At 38.1% G+C, this 10966-nt stretch overlaps 1 protein-coding gene across 1 annotated transcript; it reads right to left on the bottom strand.

The window, feature by feature from the left end:
• Nucleotides 1-226: 226 nt before the first annotated feature.
• On the bottom strand, nt 227-3758 carry LOC119996184 (sm-like protein LSM3B). Its single transcript, XM_038842729.1, has 3 exons — nt 3600-3758; nt 1871-1966; nt 227-574 (listed from the first exon to the last, which is right to left on the bottom strand). Exons 1-3 carry the CDS (start codon nt 3714-3716, stop codon nt 494-496), a joined length of 294 nt encoding a protein of 97 aa, XP_038698657.1. The 5' UTR covers nt 3717-3758; the 3' UTR covers nt 227-493.
• Between the last annotated feature and the right edge of the window lie 7208 nt (nt 3759-10966).

The raw sequence follows: 10966 nt of genomic DNA, 5'->3' as shown, positions 1-10966 counted from the left end.
GCGTGTATAGTATTTGGACATCCATTGCTTGATTCTCCTCTACTCACTTGCCTCCAAAAACTTCAGCCCCCATTGCCCAAAATCACGCAATCACTAATAGTCCTACAGCCTTGAATCATTTTACCCAAATTGACAGCAGATATACTGGTACAAGACTTACAAGTTACAAGAGCCCAATAAATAATAACACATTGATACAGACAATTTAAGGATCAAAAAATAATCCTCATCAAGTTCCAGATCTCAGTCTTCTCTAAATCATATTATTAAACTAACCCAGGTGACAGTGCTTAAAAACAGTAAACTTGATGCATTAAGCTTCATCAAGTACATTAAGTTTTATGTCGACAATGCTAAAAAAGAGTAAACTCAATAAGCAACAACGATGTAGCTACATGTGTCTCAAAACAGTAAGCTTCATAACTGCTAAAGGCTCATAAAAATGTCATCAAATTTGACAACGCATCAACTACATATTTCAATAACATAACTATTAAGCTGTCCTCAAGGGAGGAGAAACCAATATAACTCCGTCTCCTCTGACAAAGAGAAATGGAACTGTTCGCTTTGTTGTCTGAAAGGAAGGGAAAATAAAAAGTAATCAAGCTGGAGATCACAGACATTTCTCACCAACAGAAAATTCAATAGTTCATGCAGGGAAGAAATTGATAGCCATAAAATAAATCGTATCTTTCACTTTCCACAAATACAGCACAGTTATTTTGTTAAAGAGTAGTCAACTGACAATTCCAAAGGAGAGCTAGGCCCTCACATTACATAGAAATTGACTTCGAATATAGTTATTCATTCAATAAAGTCTAGAAGTTCCTGATCCGAAAGTTTCTTTTATCTATACTGAGTATGCAAAGATGCCATAGGTTTTATGAATGATGCTGAAATCCCAATTTGCGTATTATGCACAGCTTTACACCACTTAATTCGATGAATCTTCTGGAGATTCTCCCTTGGTGATGGCACGTGAATAAGTAGGTACATAAACCATTCATATGCCTCTCATCACATGGTGACATTTAGGTGAAAATATTAGGCATGGAATGCAAATATCAACCTTTTTTTATAGTAAAATATAAATATGAAATTAGCAAGGATTAAAAATGATCCATGGACGACCTCTCCTCAAATTGAAAGTGTCAAAGTTGTAATCTTTCCACAAGAACATTTCACGTATGGCAGCTCCCAATGCCTAATAAACAGAACAAGCGCTATTCATATCAAAGTGCAAAAACAACAGAAAATTTCAGTCTGTCATAAGGAGGACTTCAGCAATCATAATAAAGATGGCTCTTCCAGTGATATCAGTAATGGATCTTTCAATAGATGCTACTCATGTAAATGCAACGTTGAATCAGTATGACATCTCACTCCTCACTGTATATGGGCTTGTGAGATAAGACAAAGTAATCTTGGTTCGTATTATGTGGATGACTCGAGTGTTTTCCAACTCTATGGAGGATGAACTCAAGGCTTGGGGTTATTGTAGAGGAGCAACAGGAGGCAAGAATCTCATCAGCTCTATTCCTTTAGCCATCTTTTGGACTACATGAAAAGGAATAGAAGGGCCTCCGAGGGCATAGAATCTTCTGATATCATCAATAACAAAGGACATATTTCATCTTTTCCTGGTTTACTAACAACTGTGATAGACGAGAGTTTGATCCATAATGAGTTAGATCTAATGGCATGTAATTGGATTCTTTGTTTTTCTTGTTTCCTCTTGCAACAATGGCACCACCGCGGAGTTTTTTTAATAAATAATTATTTTTCTATTCATAGAAGAATTGAGTTTTATAAGTCATCATCCAAAGCATAAAACATACTGAAAACAAAGCAACAGGAAACTGAAACATACCCGAACAATCTCTTCATAAGTTTCATCGTCAATTTCTACTGTAGTGACAGTTTCTTCAACATCCCCAAGAATCATATTTAAATGCTGATCATAAGCCTAAAAAGCCAAGATGCCAACAACAAAATAATGAGATAATAAAACCAAAAAAAACAGAAGGTTAACTGCATTGTAAATAAGCTCACATGTTAAACTGAGAAGAAAGAAGTTGTTGGCCTGCATTTTTTCATTCAAACGTTATTCAGCATCTCAATTCACCACATGATTGCTATGTTGCCACACTAACCATGAAACCTACTATGAAAAATGAATTTTCAACCACCTCACTCTATAACAGGTCTAACTGTCTAAAAGGATAAAAGCATATTATATGCAAGAGGGCACCTTAAATGCAGAATGAAGATGAGGCTCCAGAATGTGGATACTCAAAAAAAAGTCAGAAGTTTTATAACCTTCAGAGTTCAGACCAAAGGACATACATTCTGCATAAAAGGCTATGCATGCCTTGATAATCATAGACTTGTTCCTCATTTTTATTGTTCAACGGGGATTGTGGAATTTTAACCTCAGCCCGAATGACAGGGTGAGGGGATTCAAACTACAAGACGTTTATACGAACTGTAGCTCTCAAGGTACATTCTCAACAAGAGAGCGTAAAACAGAACTTTGGAAGCATGGCAAGCATCAATGGAGAAGTGATTACAAGAGACACCCAATGCTCCTCTAGTATGAAAGTATTCACAAGAAGTGCTAGAAAGATAAATTACAAAAACTACAGGAAATTCATAAATTTTAACTTGCAAAAAAAACTTGAAATCACAGTATAAAATTTTTAAAATAAAAGGCAAAGAAGGGTCTGATTTCGAGAGCCCTATCAAACTTCTCTCCTGTATCAATTTTGACCAACCACATGATGCAACGTGCACATTTATACCCGAATTAATCTAACTTGGCTCACAGCAAGAAGAAAGTACAAACAAGAGGTCAAACAACAAAGACTTAAGCAGTATGGCTTAAGTTCCATCAAGACAAAAGATTTCAAAAAACAAATTTGCATCATCTTGGAAGTAGAAACTTGAAAGTATAAAGCCAATTGTCCATTAGCTAGTTTTACTCTGTCTCCTTCACATCGAAGCATCTATTATTTTCTTTCCATCCAAATTCATCAGCAGGCCATAAGGGGAACACGTAGAAGGGCTGTCTCTTTATTCCTCTTTTTGCACAGCTTAGTCCAACCAGTCAACTGCAATCTCACAGTTGAATTGTGCATCCTCACAAAACGTATTAGTTTATGTACTGTTAAAGTGATATTCTTCACCCTTTTCAACAACTGCATAAGCTCCAAATTCAGTTTATACACCAATCTCTGACCTAAAACTGTACATTAGCTAGCATCATATCTCGCGTGTCATTGTGAACCAGAAAAAATTCCGCATCTTTCATATTTCAATGATAGATTGTCATTAAACTCAAGAGCCTAGAATCAGAACTGTAACCAAAATTTTGTCATCTACTGAAACCCCAATAATAGGTTCGGACCGTTTCATAAACCCTAACTTTATTTACACTTAACTACGCGAGTTTCCCCATAAGTGGAATACCCAAACTAAAAAAGAAAGAGAAAGCTAGAAGAAAATCGCACGAACTACAGCACACGAAGCAGCAATACACTGTACACATAGCAGAGTAGACTACACGGATATAAAATTAAAGTAAAGAGGCAGAGATGTACATGGAGTTTCCCACGAAGCTCCCGGTCGGAGCGGAGCTTGACGTAAATGCGCTCGTCGAGACTCAATCTTATCAGATCCAACGGCTCCTTCACAGCACTCTCTTCTTCGCTCGCCATTCCCCTCCTCTTCTCCTTCCCTCTTACTACCTGTCTCGCTCTTTATGCGGATGATGTGGGACGGGCCTAAACCTTTTAGGCCCAATTTCGAAAACCGGCTGTATTTTCTTAAAAGGCCGAAAAGTATGGGCCAATATTTTAAATAGTTCAATTAGGTTCATATGCCTATCCGATGAGATGTTTTCGGTTTGGTAAAGCTTATAAGCTGTGAAAATGATAATCCATGACTTTCAACCATTCAATGAGTGGATTATCTCAGAAAAATTTATATATTATTATTAGACGTTGATGAATTCAAAAATTATTAACAAGGTGGGCAACTTAAATAAAGAAATTTGAAAAAAATATTTTTAAATAAAAATGGATATCCGATTGGTAAAGCTTATAAGCTATCAAAATGATAGACCATGATTTTGAACTATTCAATGAGTGGATTATCTCCAAAAAAAAAAATTATATATATTATTATTAGAAGTTGATGAATTCAAAAATTATTAACAAGGTGAGCATCTTAAATAAAGAAATTTGAAAAAAATAATATTTTTCAAATAAAAATGGATAATAACTTTAATTATACTAGGATTTTATTACTCTATAGGGTGCGTTTGGTAAGGCGTGTGTCCAACGTTACCACTAGTGTGAAACACTGATACATGCCCTTTCACCAAACATTCTGGAAACGGCAGCATATAACGCTGTCGTTTTTGTTGACAAATGCACGCTACAAACAGAAGACTAATTTTCATCCGCTATGTTATATTCCTATCCCTACCCTCTCCGTTTGTAATCATGGCTGCCCTCTCTTCTTGGCCAGACCAGAGCACCCTTTGGCTCCATTTTTGCCACAACTGCGTTGACGATCCCTTCCTTTCTCCTAATCAAGTACTCGATTCTCAACAATTCCCGTTTTGGTTCACACAATTTTCATGGTTGGTTCATAAATGTTTTTTGTTTTCAGTTCACAAATGACGATCCCTTCCTCTCACCTAATCAGGATCTCGCATCTCTTGAGTTGATCATTCTATTACTTTCGATCAGTAAACAGTTCAAGATTGTACTCTTTTTTTACATCACACTGTCAAAGCAGACACCTCTTGTGATTTTAGTTCTTTGAATTGATTGTTTGCTCATTGATTCCATATTGATTATATGTGTAACGCCATTCGTGTAATGATTCCACACTATTTTTTTGGGGTTTATGTTCTTGCAATTGGATTGGGGTTGGAGGTTTGTTTGGTTACTTTGGGGTTTCCTGTAATCAATTTAGGGTTTTGTTTTTTACTATTGGTTTGGAGTTTATTTATGGTGGAAGTAAGTGATACTTTATCTTTGATGGTGCTCAGCTTCATCTTTTCGAATCAAATCATTATATCTTTTTGTTATATTCATCAACGCAGTTTAAATATAATTAAGGCATATTAGAGTGCCTTGGTTTTGTGTCTTGTATTGTCTCGTTAACGTGACTAGTTAGCAAGATACAAATTCTAAAATTTGTATACTTGCTAGTAATGGAGCAAGAACTTCAATTTGATACCACCCATTAGGGTGCACTCTAAGCAACATTATGAGATTACTGATTTTTCTTAAGATATTTTGGTATACAATACGTTAAATGTGATCAAAATATTTAACACTAGTTGGGATAATATAACTAATAGAAATTGATTGGAAGAGTAATGTGTTTTACAATTGTCAGATTTGTGATGATCATTTTGCTAATAAATTAAAACAATTGTTATAAAGCTAATTAAATATTTAAATATGGTTATTCTAACCCCCCCCCCCCCCAAAACATTCACACCCTTTCGATACAAGCAGGAAACCTCCAAATGCTTTAATTGTAACCTATAGGGGCAAATTTCTACAATCGTTGAAAGGTCAACTTCTGTCTCTGTGGGATTCGTTTGTAACTTTGAATCCTGCAAATGTCATAACAAGAACAATCGTGAAAGCTCCTTAACCGGTTTGGGTGGTGCCGGTCGTGGAGGCTTCGACGATCAAATTAGTATTTGTCGGAGATGGAAGACCAGCTATGATTTAAGTGTTTTGTTTGAGTGTATTTTATGTAGGGTTGGTAGAAACTATTTTTGTATTCTCTCCTTTGGAAAAATGCTCTCTCCCCCTGCATATAGAAGGAGGGGGGTATTTATAGAAGAATAAAGATCAACCTCGGGAATTGTGCGTACATTCCATTTGTTTCATTGGACCAACTTGTATAAAGGAGATGTATGAAAAGTCTATTATCTCGGTTGTGTCAGGGTTGATAGATATACAAGGGGATAAAGTAACAATATGAAATGATGAAAACAGGTGTTGATAGAAGTATGGGTAGAATTGTAGGCGCTATTTAATGAATATATATTTATATGAAAGAACGTCATACCTCGGGATATGAGCCTGTCACATCCACAAATGTCGGCTGTAAACTAAGTTGACAGAAACTGCTTTACGGGAAAGTAGTTCATGAAGCGGCGCTCGTACGAGGCAACACCATTACTATATTGGCGCCTCCACACGGTCGCCAATACAATAAAGATGTCTTTAAACCTAATTCCATTTTGTTAAGGAAAAGTTACTGTAAGCATAGTAGAGTAAGCAGTCTATAAGACTTCTGCAATAAGTGTCAGATGTTATGTCACATAATGTCAGAGGACTGCTACGTTACTTAGCAGTGATGTAAAAGTTATATATGGGCCTCGAGATGGGCCTAACTGCGGTGGTTAGGTTTGTGGACCCAGATAGTCCAGTTAGACTTTGTCGTTATATGACCGTGTGGGGCCATACCATTTTTGGCACCTACAATTGTCCCCCACTCTTTAAGCATGAAAACAAATTCAGCTTGGAGAGTAGTACACGATGTATCCCTACAATAAACAAAAAATGATGGAGTAAGTATAATTTGAAATGGAATGTGTAACACGGATAACCCAAGATGTCGTGTATACGAGACGCATCTTGATGAAGCATATCCTGAAGAGGCTTGAACAGGCTACTGCTGCTAAACCCGTTTTATGCTGATGAAATACAACTTCGCTTGTTTGAAGCTGTATGGTAAACAACCTCATTTGTTTGAGGTTGTATATAGCCATCACGGGCGTTAGCGTAAAAGCTAGATTGGAGTCAAAGCTGTGGCCTGAATTGGCGCTAGCATAATGACTGTAATGAAGCTGTTGCTGTGGCCTGAATTGGCGCTAGCATGCTAGCTATCCGATGAAATCGAACGGTGTTCAAGGGCGATCGTACGCAACCTTGTATATGTGAAACTGTAGGTATGCTGTAGGTAAGCGTAATGTTCAATATCAATTGACTAATGGTTTCTGTAAACTGCCTCAAGAGAATCAATGACTATAACAACACCGTATGGATGCCATCATGTTGAGGTACAAATAGAACTTTAACAGAAATATTAATAGAAATACTTCGTAGCACGTGTCAATACGAAATGACAGGTATTTAATGCACCTGACGTGCACAGTAAAAATTTGAATTGTTACGGCCAGCGTTTCTTGGGGAGCACGTTTCGGAAATCGTGCTTCATGATGACCTTTAAGGGCACTTTAGGAAACGTAAAACCTGAGACTGAAAAATGTTAACTACTCTCACACTGATAAGATAAAATACCAAACTTCCGATCAGAATTTGCTAAGAAAATCCTGAATTTCGTGAAGAAATAGGAAGAAAAGAATCGTCAAGCAGGAAGCACCAATCAAAGGTAACTCTTGTTTACGTTTGCTCTAAGTATAGATTTCGCGTAATGGCGCGACGTGATACTCAAGAATCGGAAAACGAAGAGGTATATGGAAGTGACGGAGTTCCTACCGGTCAAAACAGAGGTGAATAGGAAACCAGTGTCAACTATTCGTGGACTGGGACGGGGAGTCAAGAATCTGGTGATAACAGAATCGAATCCAATAGCGTTGTTGATAAGGGTAAAGAATCAAGAAGAAATGGTCACATTAAAGGACCTCTGATACCGAAGGATTTGAACCCTAAATCGGTACTAGCATCCAGTGATATGGATTATCTTCGACGAGAATACAGAATTCATTCGTCCATTGAAATCAGACCTGGAGCTGACACAGAAGGAGTTAATCACGAAGTCCTTGGGTGGTCGCCATTCTACCTGCTATCGTTTCAAATAGGGTTAAGATTCCCTATACCACAAATTTGCTCACAGACGCTTGTAGAGTATGGAAAATATGTCCGAGCCAATGGATGCCAAATGGCCTCAGAATTTTGTTGAGTGTACAGTGTTTGGCTGAGAAAGAAAATATTGAATTTGGGATTAACGAATTAGCAGTAGTATACTACGCCAAAGAAAGTGGCCCAGGAAGATATTGCATGGTACGGCGGAGAAATAAACAAGACCTGATTCTTGATACCGTCTCCAATGATCATATTGGTGGTTGGAAAGACAAGTATAGTTTTGCTAGGGGTGCCCTGGTATATGGGCTTCATGGGGATTTGAACTCGAATTGGGTTGAAGCTAATAGTAAGTTTCTTTCCTTCTACATCTGTTGACGATTGTTACTAAATCTTATGCACCGTTTCTTTGCAGCATCAAGGAATTCCCTGAGCAAGTGGCAAACCAGTCCAGAAACACTCAAAAGAGTGGATGATTTTTACAGTCTTGGAGAACGTAAAAGATCATGAAAAAACATCCTAACTACTCTCAATTTAAAGAAATCGTCTTTCTGGAGATATATCAGTAAGTGTATCTAAATGCCCAAATGAATAGTTTATATCCCACAGTTAATTATGCGTTGGACACTTATTCTACGCTGTTAAATGCGCAGGTGACAAGATGTTTGAGAAGGTTTTTGCTGATATAACCGACGCGGATGACTTATATGAGGCTTTGATGCAAGATGTCGAGCAAAATCAACAAAATCAAGAAACCTCAGGTGGAGGTTTTGATGTAGCTAAACGTGCTGCAGAAGCGTCTAAGACTAAAAAGGTTGGGGAAAAAAGGAAAATAGGTGAAGAAATGTCTAAGAAGAGGTCAAAACAAAAAGAGGATCCAATTGGTAAAGGGAAAAAGTAGATCACTGAAACCAGTGGAAAATCAGTAACTGAAATGGCGGTTCCTAACGTTGAAGATGGAACAAAAGTCTCCAGAAAACTCCTTCACGACGCCATAGCTCAGGACCCAGAGGTCGGAGTGGTGCTCCCATTATAACTGCCATATCTACATCTGCTGCCGTCGCTCCGGATGACGATTCGGATGAAGGTGAAGGAGACACAATTCCTTTAGTTAGAAGGCTTCCCAGAATCAGAACTGCCAGAGTGGACTCCGCTGAACCAGTGGAAACACTAGCAACAGAAGACAGTGGTGATTTTGATCCAATAACTGATGATTATGTTGAAACAATCGTAGAGTCAGAGGTAGCTAGAGGTGAAATTGTGGTGAGTGGATCCAGGATTGAACTACCGCCAATGGGCAACCAAGAAGAGGAGGACACTGCCCAGAGAGGGGAGGATATTCAACCCAAGCTTAGGTTGGACTTTACATGAAGTGAAATGGAAGAAATATCCATATGGGTCCCTAAATCCTTGACTGTTTCTTCTGCTCCTGTGCTTCCGCCCGTAGGTATCAAAAAATTTGTCTTCCCTAAAGATGCCAGGAAACTGGACGCTATGCCTCTACCCAGCCAGTTCAACTACTCAATGGCTCATTGTTTCACTGTAAGTTTCCAGATATGTTCAGTATCATAATCAGTTTAGTCAGGAGTATCGCATATGACTGATTTCACATTCTTAAGAACCATGTAATTTGAACCAAATAAATAAGTGTCAAGTCGATTACAAAGATTTCGTACCTAAATCGTTTTAGCGCACTTAAGTTGAATTTTCCTAAACTCGATTGCAGGGTGAACCATGCTATTGACAATTTGACTAAGGAGAGAACTGAAAAGGAGAGGCTAGAGAGCATGGTGAAATTGTTAGAAGACAATATATCCAGTATCACCACCTTACAAGAAGAACTGAAGCTACAGCTGGTTGGGGAGAAAAATAAGAACTCTGAGATGTCTGCTAAGTCGGAAGAAAAGCTGAATGAAGCAAATAACGAGCTGTTACACTAGACTGAATCATTGAGTACATTGGAGAAGAAAATACACGATGATGCATATAAAGCCAACCAATTTGAGTCAAGAATCGCTCAGGCGACCAGAGATGCTCAATACTTTAAGGACTGCTGGGAAGGAGTTACCAAGCAACTGAAAAGTGCTGAGAACAAAGTAAAGATAATGGAATCCCAAATGCACCACCAGTCTAACAAGCTTGGTGAGGTCTCTAAAGAAACAGACCTGCTAAAAGATTCATTGGCAATACAGACTGTAAAGACAGCAGAATTGGTTGAAATGGCCAGAAAAATGGAAGACAACTACATCATCAAAATAGGGGCCATGGGAGGTGTTGGGCAAGCCATGGAAAGGTTTAGACTACTAACCCAATACAAGAAAAACGAGCATCATAAATGGGATATAGATTTGTTGCTTAAGAAGGCTATGGTAGTGCTTGAACACTATCAGCCTAATCAAAGATGGGTTATTGAAGAAGACCCTGAAGGGCTTGGCATTGGGAACCAATTGGCGCCTCCAAAGAGCAGTATTCCTTCTGCAGAGCAACTGCCCATAGAGGCCATCGAATCACCAGCACACGAGAGTACCGATACTCTTTCTACCTTTGGTACCGCCAGAGAAGACCCTCCAACTGGACCTCTAGTCCTTGGGATTGAAGCTTCAGGTCCTCAGCCAAAAAATATGGATCAAGATATCTCACGTGCAGAACCTCCCGTTACTATAGAAGCTATAGGAACTGATGAGACTATGGCAAGAAATATTTGAACTTTTGGTTTAATTTTCAGTTATTTGTAGTAATTGTCTGACATTTCGCGCTTTAACTCGCTAGTACTTTTTAACATTTCTGTTTATAGATTGCCATTCCTATTAGTTGCTTAGACTACCCTATTCTGTCCCTCAGTTTTAGTTGGATTTTTAGGACGTAACTCTAAAAGTCCAATTGAAACTTTAATGGATTACGTGTAAATCTGTCATGATGGGACGTTTTGCTTCTATTAAATGCAATTTAATGAATATGTCAGGGTGAATCTTGACTTAGTATACGTAAAAAATTTGGATACCCGGCAAGGATGACGAGTGTCTCCTAACGTGATTGGCGGACTTGAGAAGAAGATAAATCCGCAAGACTATTACTCTATATAAGCAGCATAAAACGAGCTCTATCTT

This window comes from Tripterygium wilfordii, chromosome 4, assembly GCF_013401445.1.
Source record: "Tripterygium wilfordii isolate XIE 37 chromosome 4, ASM1340144v1, whole genome shotgun sequence".
Classification (NCBI taxonomy): Eukaryota; Viridiplantae; Streptophyta; class Magnoliopsida; order Celastrales; family Celastraceae; genus Tripterygium; species Tripterygium wilfordii.
Note: the sequence above shows the minus strand (reverse complement) of the source record. Positions and strands in the feature narration are given on the sequence as shown.

Bases quoted from the DNA above. Each gene is read 5' to 3' on its own strand.
- LOC119996184 (XM_038842729.1), bottom strand. From the start codon at position 3,716: ATGGCGAGCGAAGAAGAGAGTGCTGTGAAGGAGCCGTTGGATCTGATA. The intron at 1,967-3,599 runs GTACATCTCTGC...TTGGCTTTTTAG, and splicing joins AGCTTCGTGGGAAACTCCAT to GCTTATGATCAGCATTTAAA. The intron at 575-1,870 runs GTATGTTTCAGT...CCTTCCTTTCAG, and splicing joins CTTATGAAGAGATTGTTCGG to ACAACAAAGCGAACAGTTCC.